This window comes from Macaca thibetana, chromosome 14 (assembly GCF_024542745.1).
Source record: "Macaca thibetana thibetana isolate TM-01 chromosome 14, ASM2454274v1, whole genome shotgun sequence".
NCBI lineage: Eukaryota > Metazoa > Chordata > Mammalia > Primates > Cercopithecidae > Macaca > Macaca thibetana.
The window spans coordinates 9,317,319-9,335,931 of record NC_065591.1 but is presented as its reverse complement, the minus strand read 5'-3'; the positions used below and the strand labels follow the sequence as shown (position 1 = coordinate 9,335,931).

Here is an 18,613-nt window from a genome sequence, read left to right as displayed (position 1 = left end):
TATACATCTTCTTTCCTAGTTTTCTTCCAAAGGTATTTCCCAAAGATTTTATTTAAGAGCTCTCTTCTGTTCCTCTGCTTGAAAGTAAAAAAACAGAAAGAAGAAAAGCCAGGTGCAGTGGCTCACACCTGTATTCCCAACACTTTGGGAGGCCGAGGTGGGTGGATCACTTGAGGTCAGGAGTTTGAGACCAGCCTGACCAACATGGTGAAACCCCGTCTCTACTAAAAATACAAAAATTAGCTGGGCATGGTGGTACATGCCTGTAATCCCAGCTATTTGGGAGGCTGAGGCAGGAGAATCGCTTGAACCTGGGAGATGGAGGTTGCAGCGAGCTGAGATTTCACCATCACACTCCAACCTAGGCAACAAAAGCAAAACTTCATCTCAAAAAAAAAAAAAAAAAAAGAAAAGAAAAAAGCTCTCTTTCCTCCTTTCCATGAGGCAAATGAAAACACAGCTTGTAATTAGGCCCCTTACTTGTCTTTAAACGCCTCTCCACCCAATTCCTAGCTACAGTCAGTTCTTCAAAAGTTAAACACAGGCCAAGTGGGGTGGCTCATGCCTGTAATCCCAGCATTTTGAAAGGCTGAGGTGAGAGGATCACCTAAGCACAGGAGTTCAAGACCAGCCCAGACAACACAGCGAGACCCTCGTCTCTACAAAAAAATTTTAAAAATTAGCCAGGCTTGGCCGGGCGCGGTGGCTCAAGCCTGTAATCCCAGCACTTTGGGAGGCTGAGGTGAGAGGATCACCTAAGCACAGGAGTTCAAGACCAGCCCAGACAACACAGCGAGACCCTCATCTCTACAAAAAAATTTTAAAAATTAGCCAGGCTTGATGGCATACACCTGTAGTCCCAGTTACTCAGGAGACTGACGTGGGAGGATTGCTTGAGGCTGCAGTGAGCCATGATCATGCCACTGCACTCCAGCCTGGGTGACAGAGTGAGACTCTGTCTCTAAAAAATGTTTAAAAAGTTAAATATAGTTGGCCGGGCGTGGTAGCTCACGCCTGTAAACCCAGCACTTTGGGGGGCCGAGGCGGGTGGATCACGAGGTCAGGAGAACAAGACCATCTTGGCTAACACGGTGAAACCCCGTCTCTACTAAAAATACAAAAAATTAGCCAGGCTTGATGGCAAGCACCTGTAGTCCCAGTTACTCAGGAGACTGACGTGGGAGTACTGCTTGAGGCTGCAGTGAGCCATGATCCTGCCACTGTACTCCAGCCTGGGTGACAGAGTGAGACTCTGTCTCTAAAAAATGTTTAAAAAGTTAAATATAGTTGGCCGGGCGTGGTAGCTCACGCCTGTAATCCCAGCACTTTGGGGGGCCGAGGCGGGTGGATCATGAGGTCAGGAGAATGAGATCATCTTGGCTAATACGGTGAAACCCCATCTCTACTAAAAATACAAAAAATTAGCCAGGCGTAGTGGTGGGCGCTTGTAGTCCCAGCTACTCTGGAGGCTGAGGCAGGAGAATGGCGTGAACCCGGGATACGGAGCTTGCAGTGAGCTGAGATTGTGCCACTGCGCTCCAGCCTGGGCGACAGAGTGAGACTCCATCTCAAAAAAAAAAGTTAAACATAGTGACTTCCTGAACTCCTCCTTTTTCACAGACCTTGGATTTTTTTTTTTTTTTAATTTCTATTCACTGAAATTCTACTATGTGGCCCCTGGGAACAACAGCATGGACAGGCAAGACTTTAAGCCAGACATTTGAACAAGTTCTTTCAATGCTACTGGTAGGAAATAAAACAATCCAAGGCTGGGTGCAGTGGCTAACACCTGTAATCCCAGCCCTTTGGGAGGCTGAGGAAGGCGTATCTCTTGAAGCCAGGAGTTTGTGACCACTCTGGCCAACATGGTGAAACCCTGTCTTTACTGAAAATATAAAAATTAGCCGGGCATGGTGGCTCATGCCTGTAATCCCAGCTACTCAGAAGGCTGAGGCAGGAGAATCGCTTGAACCCAGGAGGCGGAGGTTGCAGTGAGCCGGGACTGTGCCACTGCACTCCAGCCTGGGCGACACAGTCAGACTCTGTCGCAAAGAAAAAAAGAAAATATAGAAACGCCCAAGGCAGGCCAGGCGCAGTGGCTCATGCCTGTAATCTCAGCACTTTGAGAGACAAAGGCGGGCGGATCACGAGGTCAGGAGATCGAGACCATCCTGGCCAAGATGGGTAAACCCTGTCTTTACTAAAAAAAAAAATACAAAAAATTAGCCGGGTGTGGTGGCGGACGCCTGTAGTCCCAGCTGCTCAGGAGGCTCAGGCAGGAGAATGGCGTGAATCTGGGAGGTGGAGCTTGCAATCAGCCGATATCATGCCACTGCACTCCAGCCTGGGTGACAAAGCGAGACTCTATCTCAAAAAAAGAAAAAGAAAAAGAAAAAGAAACACCCAAGGCAATAATTTTATGTTCTCCCAAACTTACTCCCCAGTTAACAGCTGCATTGCACTGATTTTCAAACTTTTGTGACTGTGACTCACAGTGAGAAGTATTCATATCTGTATAAATATCTGAAACAAATGTTTCAGCAAACACTACTTACCTTTACTACATGGGTAAAGGTAGTAATGTTTTCAGTTCTGTTCATTCTGTTTCATTTTTGTTAATGCTACTAAGTTGAACCATTTGAAATACATCTGTGTACTCAAAACTGTCAAATATGGGCAATTTCATACAGTTCAACCTATTTGTGACAATAATTTTACAATCCACTTCCTTAATGGACTGCATCTCATAGATTAAAAAACATTGCTGGCCGGGCGCGGTGGCTCAAGCCTGTAATCCCAGCGCGTTGGGAGGCCGAGACGGGCGGATCACGAGGTCAGGAGATCGAGAACATCCTGGCTAACACGGTGAAACCCCATCTCTACTAAAAAAAATACAAAAACCTAGCCGGGCGAGGTGGCGGGCACCTGTAGTTCCAGCTACTTGGGAGGCTGAGGCAGGAGAATGGTGTGAACCCGGGAGGCGGAGCTTGCAGTGAGCTGAGATCCGGTCACTGCACTCCAGCCTGGGTGACAGAGCGAGACTCCATCTCAAAAAGAAAAAAAAAAAAAAGACATTGCTAAGTGGGCATATTTCCAGTTAATGTTATTTATTTTTTTTTTTTTTGAGGTGAAGTCTCGCTCTGTCCCCCTGGCTGGAGTGCAGTGGCGCGATCTCGGCTCACTGCAAGCTCCGCCTCCCAGGTTCCCGCCATTCTCCTGCCTCAGCCTCCCAAGTAGCTGGGACTACAGGCGTCCGCCACCACGCCCCGCTAATTTTTTGTATTTTTAGTAGAGACAGGGTTTCACCGTGGTCTCGATCTCCTGACCTTGTGATCCGCCCGCCTCGGCCTCCCAAAGTGCTGGGATTACAGGCATGAGCCACCGCGCCCGGCTAATGTTATTTTTTTTTTTTTTTTTTTTTTTTTTTGAGACGGAGTCTCGCTCTGCCGCCCAGGCTGGAGTGCAGTGGCGGGACCTCAGCTCACTGCAAGCTCCGCCTCCCGGGTTCACGCCATTCTCCTGCCTCAGCCTCCCGAGTAGCTGGGACTACAGGCGCCCGCCACCTCGCCCGGCTAGTTTTTTGTATTTTTAAAGTAGAAACGGGGTTTCACGGTGTCAGCCAGGATGGTCTCGATCTCCTGACCTCGTGATCCGCCCGTCTCGGCCTCCCAAAGTGCTGGGATTACAGGCTTGAGCCACCGCGCCCGGCCTTTTTTTTTTTTTTTTTTTTTTTTTTTTTTTTTTTTTTTGAGACGGAGTCTCGCTCTGTCGCCCAGGCTGGAGTGCAGTGGCGCGATCTCGGCTCACTGCAAGCTCCGCCTCCCGGGTTCACGCCATTCTCCTGCCTCAGCCTCCCGAGTAGCTGGGACTACAGGCGCCCACAACCGCGCCCGGCTAATTTTTTGTATTTTTAGTAGAGACGGGGTTTCACCGTGGTCTCGATCTCCTGACCTTGTGATCCGCCCGCCTCGGCCTCCCAAAGCGCTGGGATTACAGGCGTGAGCCACCGCGCCCGGCTAATGTTATTTTTAAAACTAAAACAGGACTGAATTTGTTTTTGTTTTCCATTTCATATGGCGCGGACATCTTTCCACACTGCTATCTTATAGCTCTACCTCACTGTTTTCTGTTTCTTTGAGACAGGGTCTAACTCTGTCATGAAAACTAGAGTGTAGTGGCATTATCACGGCTCACTGCAGCCTCGTCCTCCCAGGCTCCCACCTCAGCCTCCTAGGCAGCTGGGACCACAGATGTGCACCATCACACCTAATTTTTTTTTTTTTTTTTTTTTAGTAGAGACGGGGTTTCACCGTGTTCGCCAGCATGGTCTCGATCTCCTGACCTCGTGATCCGCCCGTCTTGGCCTCCCACCGTGCTGGGATTACAGGCTTGAGCCACCGCGCCCGGCCTTTTTTTTTTTTTTTTTTTTTTTTTTTTTTTTAAACAGACTCTGTCGCCCAGGCTAGAGTACAGTGGTACAATCTCAGCTCACTGCAACCTTTGCCTCCTGGGTTCAAGTGAGCACATCTGGCTAATTTTTGTATTTTTTGTAGAGATGGGAGTCTCCCTAAGTTGACCAGGCTAGTCTTGAACTACTGGGATCAAGCAATTCACCCACCTCAGTCTCCCAAAGTGCTGGGATTACAGGCATGAGCCACTGAGTCCGGCCCGCTTCACGTTTTAAGGGCTTCATGGAATCCACATGCACCTACCCCGGCTTAGGTAACCTGCCCTCACTGGAGACAGTTAGGTTTTTTCCAACTTCTTGCTGTTCCAAACTATGCCACAGTGAATTTCCGCGTCATATCCAGAATGCCTGTGGTGCAGGCTCCTAGAAGGAGGATGGCAGGCTCCTACCTCTAGGCATTTCCCTTTTTTTTTTTTTTTTTTTTTGAGATGGAGTCTCGCTCTGTCGCCCAGGCTGGAGTGCAGTGGCACAATCTTGGCTCACTGCAACCTCCGCCTCCCAGGTTCAAGCAATTCTCTGCCTCAGCCTCCCGAGTGGCTGGGATTACAGGTGCCACTACCACACCCGGCTAATCTTTTGTATTCTTAGTAGAGACAGGGTTTCGCCAAGTTGGCCAGGCTGGTCTTGAACTCCTGACCTTGTGATCCACCCGCCTCAGCCTCCCAAACTGCTGGGATTACAGGTGTGACCCACCGCGCTCAGCTAGCATTTCCCATTTTGATCTTAGTTGGGTTTCAAAGTCTCTGGGTAGGCGCTATGCTCAGTTTCTTCCTTTGTGTGTGTCTGATGGAGGGTAAATGGTGCTGACCCAAGGGTCCCACTCAGGCAGCCTATCTGTTGAGCCCTCCTCTGACCACAAGCCCCTTTCTGCAAGATGGGAAGCTCCAGCTTCTTCCAGACCGCTGTCTAGGCAAACTTCATGGAGGCATGAAGACATTGTGCTTTACCATTGACCAGACCTGAGTTTGAATCTCACCCATGCTCCTTAAACACTTTGGATTCCATTATCATAGCTACGAAAAGAATAGAAACCTCTCAGGGTTGCAGGGAGGATGAAGCTGAACACGTGGAGCGCATTGCAAACAGTTACACAGGAGTTAGCCATTGTCTTCAGCTGGTGCTGACAGCTCTTTCCCAAGCATGAGAGACGATCTTCTGCGCTGCCTATTCACATTTAGCCTGCAGCCGGCTGGGGCACCAAATTAAGACAATAAGGCTCTCTCCTGAGTTTACAATAGGCTTGATGCTTGACCTATTTCCTCACTTCCTCTGGACTTCTTAAGCGCTAAGGTAAAGAATGAAACTCTTGGACAAAGCCATTCATTCAACAACTATTTATCGAGCACCTACTACATGCCAGCCACTGTGCTAAGCACCATCTGGGTTTTTCCATCCGCAAAAGTAGGAATTGTGCTTCTCAACAGGGAAACGCTGGGCCTCTGGGTGGGGGAGCCTTTGGGACCGGACTACAATTCCGTCATTGGAACCCAGGGACGCCCCGCACGTTTCCGAACGGCCTCCAGGGGGCACCGCCGCCCTGAACTGAGAGCCACAGGAGCAGGGTAGGGGGAGGCCCAACTTTCTGCTCTGTCACTGGCAGATTAAGGACGATGCCGAGGGCCCAGAGGAGCAGGATTTGGACCGTGTTGCTGGGAACAGGGGCCTACACTGGCCCCAAGATGAGTTCGTCCGTACCTGGAGACCCTGGGTTCTGACTCTGAGGTCAGACGCAGCCAAGATGCAACTCAGGAACTTCCAGGTTTCCGCTCCGGCCCAGAGCCCCGGTCTGGCGGGGGAAAGGATGGGGGTGTCGCCCTTGCTCCCCCAGCCTCAGCCTTCGGGAGGCGCAGCCTCAGGGCGGGCGGCAGCACAAAAGGCTCCTGCGCCGCTAGGGGCACTCTCGCAGCAGCTGCGCGGGCGACCTCGCGATCACGTGCGGCGGGGGCGGGACCAAACGAGCGTCCAGCCAATTGGCTATGCCGTCGGCGAGCGTGATAGCCAATAGGAACCGGGAGCGGGGTCCCGGGACTGGGAAGAAACGGCGGCCGGGAGGGGCTCCGGGGACCATGGGGCTCCTGACCATTCTGAAGAAGATGAAGCAGAAAGAGCGGGAGCTGCGACTGCTCATGCTGTATCCTCCAGACGCCGGAGCCGCGGGGGTAGCGGGGCCCCGCCGGGCGGGCGGTGCCGGGCGCCCCCTGTCGGGAGCGGAACGCGGCGGCCGGCGCGTCCCAACTGCCCCTGGCGTCACCACGCCGGCCCCACCAATCGCCCCGGGGGCCGGGAGGCGCAGCACCCCCGGCCTGGGGCTGGGGCCAGCTCCGAGGGCCGCAGAAGCGGGCCTGCAGGCGCAGCGGCGGGTGGCCTGAGTGTCAGGGGCGGTGGGTCCCGGAGATGACTCGGACGCCACCACCGGCGGCCTGGCGCAAGCGTGGGGCCGCTGCCTTCCCGGCTCTCATCTCCCCCGGGCCCAAGGGTTCCAGGCCCCGGCCCCGCCCTCCAGCTGCGAATCTTGGGGGCGTGCGGGGTGGCGGGTGGCGGATGTGGACTCTGCGGATCCTTTCGAGCGTGGATCCAACAGTCTGTCTCTTTGGTGCTACGCGGCCCTTGGATGACCCTGTGGCTGAGGATGTGTGTATGTGAGCCCGAGTGCCCCGTGCGCGCTGTGCGCCTTCTGAGTCCATTTAGGCGCCCACACCTGTTCCCTCTGCTCTGTGCCAGGCCCCGCGGGGGAATGGCAGGGGAGATAAGACGCTTACGTGCACATATAACTTAATAATCAAATCTCACATTTTTGAGATAGGGTCTTGCTCTGTTGCCCTGGCTGGAGTGCAGTGGCGCAGTCAAGGCTTACTGCAGCCTCCAACTTCTAGGCTCAAGTGATCCTCCCACCTCAGCCTCCCAAAACTCTGGGATTATAGGCATGAGCCACGGAGTCCGGCCCATGTCTGTTTTATTTTATTTTATTTTATTTGAGACGGAGGTTCGCTCTTGTTGCCCAGGCAGGAGTGCAGTGGCGCAATCTCAGCTCACTGCAATCTCCGCCTCCCGGGTTCAAGCGATTCCCCTGCCTCAGCCTCCCAAATAGCTGGGATTACAGGTGCCCACCACCACGCCCGGCTCATTTTAAAGAATATTTTTAGTAGAGACGGGATTTCACCTTGTTGGTCAGGCTGGTCTCGAATTCCTGACCTCAAGTGATCTACCTGCCTTGGCCTCCCAAAGTGTTGGGATTCCAGGCGTGAGCCACCGCGCCCGGCCCCATGTCTGTTTTAAAGAGCTCTGAGAAAAGCATACAGTTCACTCATTTGATAAATATTGAGTGCCTAATATGTGCTAGGCACTGTCCTAGGGGCCAGGGTACTAAAACAAAAAAAAAGATGTTACCTTCTTGGAAATTCTGTAATGCAGGGGAGTAGAAAAATAATAACACAGGAAATAAGTAAAATATGTAATAGAGGCTGGGTGCTCAGTGGCACACACCTGTAACCCTAGCACTTTGGGAGGCTGAGGTGGGAGGCTTGCTTGAGCCCAGGAGTTTGAGACCAGCCTGAGCAACATAGACCCCGTCTCTATCTATACATATATATATTCTCCATACATATTATATATGTATATGGGCCATGCTTTGGACCATGCTTCTGGGGAACATGGCCTTCTGCTCCAGGATGAGCTCCCACTACATATCTATATATGGAGAATAATGCAATTTAGGGTGGTCAAAGAAGGCCAGTGTATGATGGCAGGGCATGGTGGCTCACACCTGTAATCCCAGCACTTTGAAAGACCAAGGCAGATGGATCACCTGAGGTCAGGAGTTTGAGACCAGCCTGGCCAACATGGTGAAATCCCGTCTCTACTGAAAATACAAAAATTAGCTGGGTGTGGTGGTGGACACCTTTAATCCCAGCTACCCAGGAGGCTGAGGCAAGAGAATTGCTAGAACCCAGGAGGCAGAGATTACAGTGAGCCGGTAAGCTGAGATTGCGCCATTACACTCCAGCCTGGGTGACGAGAGAAACTCTGTCTCAAAAAAAAGTGACAGTTGAGTACATGAGGGAGGTGAGGGTTGAACCTTATAGCAGTCTGGGGGGAAACTTTAAAGCAAAGGGAACAGCAAGTCAGAGGCCCTGGGAGGACTAACTGGCATGTTCAGAGGACTGGCGAGGAGCGCAGTGTGTCTGGAGTGGGGAGGACTGTTGACTGGGAACCACGTCACCTAGGGCCTTTTGGTTTTTGGTTTTCCCTTTCAATGAGAAGTGCAGAGGATAGAAGGAATCAGAGACCAGTTTGGCCACTGCAGTGATGCAGGCAAGATAGAATGGTGACTTGGACCATGATGGAAGTAGTGAGGTCGTGGAAGTTTCTGGCCTGAGCAATTAGAAGGGTGAGGAGCCATTTGCTGAGGTGGAGAGGACTGGGGGAGAAGCGGGTTCTTGGCTCACTGTAACCTCTGCCTCCCGAGTTCAAGCAATTCTCCTGCCTCAGCCTCCCAAGTAGCTGGGATTACAGGTGCCCAGCACCACACCAGCTATTTTTTTTATTTTTAGTAGAGATGGCGTTTCGCCATGTTGGCCAGGGTGGTCTCGAACTCCTGACCTCAGGCGATCCACCTGCCTCGGCCTCCCAAAGTGCTGGGATTACAGGTATGAGCCACCGCGTCCGGCCTATTTGCTCTTTTGAAGGTGGGAGAAAGAACGGCAAGCTCATCAGCCAGTGGGGATGATCAAGAGGGGAAGGAAACATGGATGATGGCTTGGGGGCAGGGGGTCATCAGCGGCCAGGTTCCAGGGACTAAGGCTGGGCCTCAGGGGAAGTCTCCTCCTCATCCCTCTCCTGGACTGGGCTCATTCGCCCCAGCCCCGATGAGCAGGGAGAGGTGGTCCAGTCCAGGACCTGCCCACCCCACCACGCCCAACTGAGCTGCAGTGTTGGGAGGATAGAGGAGGGTGGTTCCCTCCCACAGTAAGCACACCCATTAATTTGCACTCTGCAGTAGCAGGTCTGGAATATTCCAGAAACACATGAGGGTGGCTTCCTCCAGATACCTGTTCTTCCCTTAGTTCTTCAAAAAGCTTGCTCCTTGTATTTTGGGTCTCAACTCCAGACACCTCAGAGGGGCCTTCCCCGGCACCCGAGCTGAAAGAGCCTCCGATGGCCCTGTCGGAAATCCTCTCTGTTGTGTTGATGGTACTAGCCAGGACCTGGCAGCTCCTTCTTTTCTCATTTGTTTGTACTTTATTGACTGTCTTCCCACTAGAGTGTAAGCTTCCTAAGGGCAGGGCTTTGTCCTCAAGCACCCAGAAGAGAGTCTGGCACATAGTAGGTATTCAACAAATTAAGGAGCTTTTGGGCAGTAGAGATGATATTTATATCTTGATACTTTCACATTTATTGTGGGCCAATGATGGCCAGGCATGTGCTGAACTCAGTTTGATACATGACGGAAAATAATGAGTCCCCTAAGAGGGGCTCTGTGACGATGTCACCACCCGGCGGAGAACAGGGACTTCTCCTTAACCTGCTGCGCCCCAGTGGCCTGGACAATGCTGGAAAGACAACCATCCTGAAGAAGTTCAATGGGGAGGACATCGACACCATCTCCCCAACACTGGGCTTCAACATCAAGACCCTGGAGCACCGAGGGTGAGCAGGGGCCCCATGGGTGGGCCAACCCAGAGCAGGGCAGGGAAGGTGGGAGAGGGGCCCAGCTGACCCTCTTGTCACCTGCTTCTTGCCCAGCTTCAAGCTGAACATCTGGGATGTGGGTGGCCAGAAGTCCCTGCGGTCCTACTGGCGGAACTACTTTGAGAGCACCGACGGCCTCATCTGGGTAGTGGACAGCGCGGACCACCAGCGCATGCAGGACTGCCAGCGGGAGCTCCAGAGCCTGCTGGTGGAGGAGGTGGGCAGCTCCTACCCTTTGTGCAAATGTGTGGACATGTGGCCGCCTTCTCAGCAGATGCCCAGAGGGGTCCGTGGCCCCAGAGGGAAACTAGAGGCAGGATCCATTCCTTCACTGGGCCCCCACCATGGGAGGCCCATGGTGCCAGAGGCAGGACACATGCTGTGGACTGAGATTGAGTTAACGTCCCTGGGGTGTTACTACGTCAATACCCTGATCATCAGTTTCTGTGCCTTGAAATGGTGATGATGACACCCACATCATTGGGCTTTAGGGAGGATGACCCAAGGCCAGCATGAAGCTTTGAGAGGCCGTGGAGCCTGGCTCAAGAGTCTGACTCTTTGCTGTGTGACCTCAGCCAGGGGTGGTGGCACGCACCTGTAGTCCTAGCTACTCTGGAGGCTCAGACAGGAGGATCAGTTGAACCTAGGAGGTCGAGGCTGCAGTGAGCTGTGATCATGCTACTGCACTCCAGCCTCCTGGGTGACAGAGCAAGACCCTGTCTCAAAAAAAAAAAAAAAAAAAAAATAAGGGGCAGGGCGCGGTGACTCACACCTGTAATCCCAGCACTTTGGGAGGCCGAGATGGGCAGATCACGAGGTCAGGAGATCGAGACCATCCTGGCTAACACGGTGAAACCCCGTCTCTACAAAAATACAAAAAATTAGCCGGGCATGGTGGCGGGCGCCTGTAGTCCCAGCTACTCAGGAGGCTGAGGCAGGAGAATGGTGTGAACCTGGAAGGCAGAGCTTGCAGTGAGCTGAGATTGTGCCACTGCACTCCAGAGTGGGCAACAGAGCAAGACTCCATCTCAAAAAAAAAAAAAAAAGAAGGAAACTTGCAAAGATAGTACAGAGGTCCCCCATATACCCTTTACCTTGCTTCCCCATCTTACCTAACCGTGGCCTGTCCAAACTAATAAATCAACATTGGTGAATTACTATTATCTTAATTACAGATTTTATTTGAATTTCACCAGTTTTTCCACTAATATACTTTCTGTTTCCAGTGTTTGATTGAAGCTACAACATTGCATTTAGTTGAAAATGAGGACACTTGTGAGAGTGAAAGGGGGGATTCTGCAGGCAGACTCGGGATTGTCCTGGGCACACTGCACACACCTCCTGTGTGAGTGAAGCAGGTCAAATGAGATCAGGGCCATCAAATGCTGGTCAAGGCAGGTCAAGGCCCAAGGGTTAGACCCGTCCACCCACATCTCCCAATAACAGATGCATATGTGGAAACAACTAGAATCAGAGGTGGACGGCGTGGCCTGTCGAGAGTGGAACGGTTAAAGGGCTGTGTGAACCCAGAAGCGGGAGAGATCACATTCTCTGTGCACGTCTGGTCATCAGATTGGAGCAGTCTAGAACCACAGAGAGCTCAGGGATCATCTTATCCAGCACCCCTCCCTGTTTATGGAAGAGGAAGCTGAAGCATGGGGGACAGCGGTGTCCCCTGTGGTGGTTGACTGGAACCAGAACCCTGGCCCAGGACTGCCATCGCCCATGTGGTCCAGCCTTGATGGCTATGTCCACAAACTCACTCCTGGGCCTCTCCCACCACCACAGGGCCTCACCTTGATCTTCCAGGTCGATCCTTCACCCCAGATGCTCTGGGCCGTTAGAGGAGGGGTCAGGCTGTCCTCTGAGTCCCCACCCCACCCTTCTGTCTTCTCTTCCCCAGCGCCTGGCCGGAGCAACCCTCCTCATCTTTGCCAACAAGCAGGACCTGCCTGGAGCACTGTCCTCTAACGCCATCCGCGAGGTGAGTCCAGGCCCTGGGACAGGCCCACTGAGAGAAAGGGGCTCACTTTTTTTATTTTAAAAGCATTTATTAAAAATAACCAAAAAAAGTAATAATAAAAGCATTTATTAGCCCCTGCTAGGTGGCAGGACCTATGCAGGGCACTGGGGATCCAGTGATTAATAAGGCATGGGGTGGCCCACAGCCTGGGGAAGGCAGAACTGCACATGTGTTGTTCACAGGCTAACAGTAGCCAGCACAAACAGAGTGCTTTCAGTATGCTCTGCTCCTTGCATGGATTAACTCATTTCATTCTCACAACAACCTCATGAGGTAAGAACTATTATTTTACACATGGTGAAGCAGGCTCAGAGAGATTAGGTAACTTGTCCCAGGTCACACAGCCACTAAATAGACCAGAAGCCTGTCTGACCCCAGAGCCCACATTTTAACCATGATTCTAGTGCTCAAGCACCACAGTGAGAAAGAGCAGCGTTAAAATCTTGGCTGTGCCACTTATGAGCTATGTGCCCTTAGGCAGGTTGCTTAACCTCTCTGAACTTTGGTTTCCTCCTTGGTGAAATGGCTGACACAATCCCTGGCTCATGAGGACTTGAGGAGAATGAGAGAGGATGTGTGGGGCTCCTGGCATGATGCCCAGATCCTGGTGGATGCTCAAGAGCCCGTGTTGCATTTACATCACTAAGGGGCGGCACTGGTGTGGTACTGGACAGAGAGCCCAGGTGCCCCTGGGGGCTGACAAAGTCTCCCAGGGACCAGCGGGGCTCCCTGGATGGGATGACCTGGAACAGGGCCTTGAGGGAGGCATGGAGCTCCTCTGGGCTGGGGAGGGAAGGGGCTGAGGGAAGGCAGGGTCTGCAGTCACTGACCACCACCATCAGCACCTTTGTTCTTCCAGGCCCTGGAGCTGGACTCCATCCGCAGCCACCACTGGTGCATCCAGGGCTGCAGCGCCGTCACCGGGGAGAACCTGCTGCCAGGCATCGACTGGCTCCTGGATGACATTTCCAGCCGCATCTTCACAGCTGACTGAGCCACTCCAGATGTCCCTCCACCTAGCAGTCCAGGTCCCCCAACCCTCACCAAACACTATCCATGGGGGCATGGGAGTCAGCCAGCCAAACTAACACTACCCCTCCTCCACCCCAACCTGCTGCTGCTACTGCTGCCCGCTGCTGCTCTGTGGCCACCCAGCTCCTGTGGCGGGAGGGCTGTGCCCTGGCTGTTTCCCTGGCTCCTGACCTGGCCTTTGGCTACCATACCAAGAAAAGAGGACTGGGCGGGGAGGAGCTGCTACTGCTGCTACCGAGGCTGTGGGCCTCATCCTTCACTCAGCTGTGAAATAAACCACTCCTTGCCCTGATTCCTGGCTGAGTCATTTGTTGATTCAACAGCGTTAGAGACCACCTGGGACCCACAATCCAGCAGGGGACAGAAAGGAACAGACCATTGCAGTCAATGGTGAGCTGCGGCTATGTCAAAGGGATGCAAAAAAAGTTATAGAAGCATGGGACACGGTGCAACTGATTCCATCCAGAGGAGTCCAGGCAGGCTTCCTAGAGGAGGTCATGTTAAAACTGGGAATAAAATGTGAGTAGTTTTCCAGGTAGAGAAAGGGGAAGACGGTTCACCAGGGGAACTCCAACTCTCATAGGTATGAATTAGAAAAAGGGACACAGCTCCAGACCAGGGCTCCAACTTTTTGAATGGAACATGGGCTGAAATTCAGCTCCCAATTCTCTGTTGTAGCCAGGACCCCATGTGCAGTGGACAACCTGAATAGCTGTATGAGGCCAGCAGAGGTTCAGGCAGAGGGGATCACAGGACAGGCATGAAGAGCAAAGGCTCTTGGGAAATGGGGACGGGCATAGAGTCATGTGTGGGAGGGAGTGCAGCCAGAGGGCGGGAGGGGGCCACATCAGGTAGGGGTAGCTGAGTCCTTTCCTGAAGGCGACAGGAACTCGGAACCAGTGCCAGGCTGGGAAAGGATAGGAAATGAGGCCACCCCAGGGGTCCAGTCCAAGTGGCAAGACTGGTGGATGTTTTCACGGCCCAGGGTCCTAACAGCTGCTTACTCTGCAGGGTTCTGTTCTAAGTACTACCCATTCAGCAATGCAGTTAGGGACAGCCCTATGCAGTGCTGCCTATCAAGACCCCCCTTTATATGGGACACTAAGGGGTGGCACTGGCGTGGGACTGTACAGAGAGCTCAGGTGCCCCGGGGAACAGATAAGCTCTCCCAGGGGCCAGGGGAGGCTTCCTGGATGGGCTGACCCTTGAGCAGGGAGGGAAGGGGCTGAGGGGAGGCACTGGCCACCACCAGTACCTTTGTCCTCCCAGGCCCTGGAGCTGAACTCTACAGCCACCACTGGTACATCGAGGGCTGCAGCCCCGTTGCTGGGAAGAACATGCTGCCTGGTATCGACTGGCTCCTGGATGACATTTCCTCCAGGAGGTTAAGTGACTTCCTCAAAGCCACGCAGCTAGGAAGTGAGGGAGCTGGACTCGAACCCAGCACACTTGGTCACTATACCTACCCTGCTGCCTCCCGAAATAGCTCAGGCCTAATTGTCTTCAATTTTTGTCTCTCTGCTCAAAATTCAAATGCCAAGGAGAGGCAGCCTGCCCGGCGCAGCTTGAGGCTCACGATTATCTTTTGATGTGGATTTGTGGCCCAACAACCCTCCCAGCAGAGTATATCCAATGGAAGAAGGGCAGTTTTCCCAAAGGAAAGTTGAATGCTATTATCAAAAGGTGAGGAAGAGACACTGGGATTTACTCTGAAGCTGGCACTAGGATCCTTTTGTGGAGGGGTAGAGACCTGTGCAAAATCTGGGTTTCCTTTTTTTTTTGAGACAGAGCCTCCCTCTGTCACCCAGGCTGGAGTGCAGTGGCATGATCACAGCTCACTGCAGCCTTGACCTCCTAGGCTCAAGCCATCCTCCCATCTCCTTGCTGGGACTACAGGCTTGTGCCACCACGCCCAGCTAATTTTTTATTTTGTAGAGATGGGGTATTGCCGTGTTGCCCAGGCTGGTCTCAAACTCCTGGGCTCAGGTGATCCTCCCACCTTGGCCTCCCAAAGTGCTAGGAAAGTGCTGGGATTACAGGCGTGAGCCACCATGCCCAGCCTAGGTTTCCTTAAAAGTGGAAGAAAGGGCTGGGTGCGGTGGCTCACGCCTGTAATCCCAGTACTTTGGGAGGTCAAGGTGGGCAGATCACCTGAGGTCGGAAGTTTGTAGACCAACCTGACCAATATGGAGAAACCCTGTCTCTACTAAAAGTACAAAATTAGCCAGGCATGGTGGCTCATGTTTGTAATCCCAGCTATTCGGGAGGCTGAGACAGGAGAATCACTTAAACCTGTGAGACAGAGGTTGCAGTGAGCTGAGATTGCGTCATTGCACTCCAGCCTGGGCAACAAGAGTGAAACTCCGTCTCAAAAAAAAAAAAGGTGTGGAAGAAGGGAAGTGAATGTTGCGTGGACAAGCTTAGAACATGAAGAAACTGCCCTTCAGGGTACAAAATTAGAAGCCCCTGCCCTGTCCTCCTTGCAAGACAGACCTGGTGGTCTGCAGGCTCTTAAACCTGGACTCTGGAGCCAAATCCTGGCCTGCCACTCGCTGGTGGATGCTGAGCAACATGCCTAGCCTCTCCGTGCCTCAGTTTCCCTTCTAGTGTTGGGAGGAGGACCGAATGAGTTGGTGTCTTGTATGTCATAAGTATTGTGTAAGTGTCAGCTATAATTATGATTATTTGAACCAGTAGGACTGTACGCAAATTCAACTAATGTGAAGTCAGCCACCCACTGACATATGTGTCACCCCAGTGTTCACGTCCTCCCAGGTGCCCTTAGGAAACAATGCTTTTCTTGAAAAGGTGAATTAGGCCGGGCGCAGTGGCTCACTTCTGTAATCCCAGCACTTTGAGAGGCCGAGGTGGGTGAATCACTTGAGGTCAGGAGTTCGAGACCAGCTTGGCCAACGTGATGAAACCCCATCTCTACCAAAAAAATACAAAAATTAGCCGGGCATGGTGGTGTGTGCTTGTAATCCCAGCTGCTCAGGAGGCTGAGGCAGGAGAATCACTTGAACCCAGAGGGCAGAGGTTGCAGTGAGCCGAGATTGCGCCATTGCACTCCAGCCTGGGCAACAGAGTAAGACTCCGTCTCAAAAAAATAAATAAAAGGTGAACTATTCACAGAGACAAATATGAAAATAACAAGGTGATATTCATCACAAAGGTCTCCACCACATGGTCAAGCATACCCTACCCTGGGTGAGCTTGGGGAGCAGACCCTGGAGGAGCATGGTGGGCAGCCCAGCGCGGTGCCCCTGCAGCCTATCCTGCTCCACTGCCGCCTTCTTTTTTTTTTTTTGAGCCGGAGTTTCACGCTTGTTGCCCAGGCTGGAGTGCAATGGCGCGATCTTGGCTCACCACAACCTCCGCCTCCTGGGTTCAAGCAATTCTCTTGCCTCAGCCTCCCGAATAGCTGGGATTACAGGCATGGACCACCATGCCCGGTTAATTTGGTATTTTTAGTAGAGACGGGGTTTCTCCATGTTGGTCAGGCTAATCTTGAACTTCCGACTTCAGGTGATCCACCCGCCTCGGCCTCCCAAAGTGCTGGGATTACAGGTGTGAGCCACCATGCCCAGCCTCCACTGCCGCCTTCTGTTTGCTCCTCCTGGTGAGGGAACTGGTGGGGTGGGAGATCTGGAGAAGGCCAGGGGCTAAATTGCTCTAGATGGAAAAGGGCTTGGAGAGGACAGGGAGAAAGAAGGGTAAAGGGAAGAGTGTGGGAGACACTGAGCCAGAGAGGGAGGGAAAGATCGGTGAGAAGGAAACTGGGATAATATCCCTGCCGAGGGAACTTTGGAGAGGGGAGCAGTGTCTGAAGGGGTCTTCAGAGGACTTCTGGTGTGTGTTGCATGAGGGGACATCCCCCATCCCTGGCGTCCTCCTGAGCAACTGCTAGATGAACTACCCAGTTCAGACCCTCCAGAGTTTGATCTGGAGTCTGCTTTTTTTTTTTTTTTTTTTGAGACAGCATCTCACTGTGTTGCCCGGGCTGTAGTGCAGTGGCATGATCATAGCTCACTGCCACCTTGAACTCAGTGACTCCATCATAGCTTACTGTAACCTTGAACTCTCAGGTTCAAGTTATCCTCCTGCCTTAGCCTCCAGAATAGCTGGGACTACAGGCCCACGCCACCATGCCCAGCTAATTAATCTTTCTTTCTCTCTTTCTTTTCTTCTTTCTTTCTTTCTTTCTTTCTTTCTTTCTTTCTTTCTTTCTTTCTTTCTTTCTTTCTTTCTTTCTTTCTTTCTTTTCTTTTTCTTTTTCTCTTTCTTTCTCTTTCTCTTTCTTTCTCTCTCTCTCTCTCTCCCTCGCCCCCCTTTCTTTCTTTTTCTTTTTTTTGATACAGAGTTTCGCTCTTGTCGCCCAGGCTGGAGAGCAATGGCGCGATCTCAGCTCACTGCAACCTCTGCCTCCCGGGTTCAAACAACGCTCCTGCCCCATACTCCCGAGTAGCTGGGATTATAGGTGCCCGCCACCACACCTGGCTAATTTTTTTTTTTTTTTTTTTTGAGATGGAGTCTCGCTCTGTCGCCCAGGCTGGAGTGCAGTGGCCGGATCTCAGCTCACTGCAAGCTCCGCCTCCCGGGTTCCCGCCATTCTCCTGCCTCAGCCTCCCAAGTAGCTGGGACTACAGGCGCTGCCACCACACCCGGCTAGTTTTTTGTATTTTTAGTAGAGACGGGGTTTCACCGTGTTAGCCAGGATGGTCTCGATCTCCTGACCTTGTGATCCGCCTGCCTCGGCCTCCCAAAGTGCTGGGATTACAGGCGTGAGCCACCGCGCCCAGCCTAATTTTTGTATTTTTAGTAGAGATGGGTTTTCACCATGTTGGCCGGGCTGGTCTTGAATTCCTGACTTCAAGTGATCCGCCTGACTCGGCCTCCCAAAGTGCTGGGATTACAGGCATGATTTTTAAATGTTTAAATTTCTCATGAAATCAGGGGCAGCCTGTTGCCCAGGCTGGTCTCGAACTCCTGGCCTCAAGTAATCCTCCCGCCTTGGCCTCCCAAAGTGCTGGGATTACAGGCATGAGCCCCAAGCCATGCTTTGCTTCTTTCTGAAGACCAAGGCACCGCACCTGTACACCTGAGTTCCAGGAACAAGAGTAGCTATTCACAATGCTTCCTTTGCACTAAATACTATGTATTATATTTAAGCTTCCAGCTTCATGCTGCATTTCAACAGATTTTTGCTTCAATTCTAACACTTACTGGAGCAAAGGTCTCAAAACCCATGCCGGGTCTGGGAACACCAGTCTCCACATGGCCCACAGTGACAGTATCAATAACACCAATATTGCGGACATCTGGAGGGGCAGAACCAGAGCTTGTGAGTTGGTAGGATGCGATCTAGAGCTTCTGAGCAGCGTGGTTCCACAGCATTGCCATCT

The 18,613-nt window shown here is 52.3% G+C and overlaps 3 protein-coding genes across 16 annotated transcripts in view; 2 read left to right on the top strand and 1 right to left on the bottom strand.

The window, feature by feature from the left end:
• BATF2 (basic leucine zipper ATF-like transcription factor 2) overlaps positions 1-6,395 on the bottom strand; it is a 32,591-nt gene extending 26,196 nt beyond the window's left edge. The window contains exon 1 of the transcript XR_007719262.1: positions 6,164-6,395. The gene's annotated coding sequence lies outside the window, so the exon portion shown is untranslated. The remainder of the gene's footprint in view (positions 1-6,163) is intronic.
• Positions 1-13,500, top strand: part of ARL2 (ADP ribosylation factor like GTPase 2) — a 218,820-nt gene extending 205,320 nt beyond the window's left edge. For 4 of the 14 annotated variants that reach the window (XM_050757280.1, XM_050757282.1, XM_050757281.1 and 1 more), the window contains exons 2-6: positions 6,555-6,599; positions 10,004-10,114; positions 10,211-10,373; positions 12,060-12,140; positions 13,039-13,500. In XM_050757280.1, the coding sequence (XP_050613237.1) occupies positions 6,562-6,599; positions 10,004-10,114; positions 10,211-10,373; positions 12,060-12,140; positions 13,039-13,173 (528 nt within the window). In that variant the 5' untranslated portion in view covers positions 6,555-6,561 and the 3' untranslated portion in view covers positions 13,174-13,500. Of the gene's footprint in view, positions 1-6,471; positions 6,600-10,003; positions 10,115-10,210; positions 10,876-12,059; positions 12,141-12,361; positions 12,453-13,038 lie in introns of those variants that run through there. The other 10 variants (XM_050757283.1, XM_050757279.1, XM_050757277.1 and 7 more) reach the window with 5 other exon arrangements.
• VPS51 (VPS51 subunit of GARP complex) overlaps positions 1-18,613 on the top strand; it is a 148,382-nt gene that overhangs the window by 38,837 nt on the left and 90,932 nt on the right. The window lies entirely within an intron of this gene.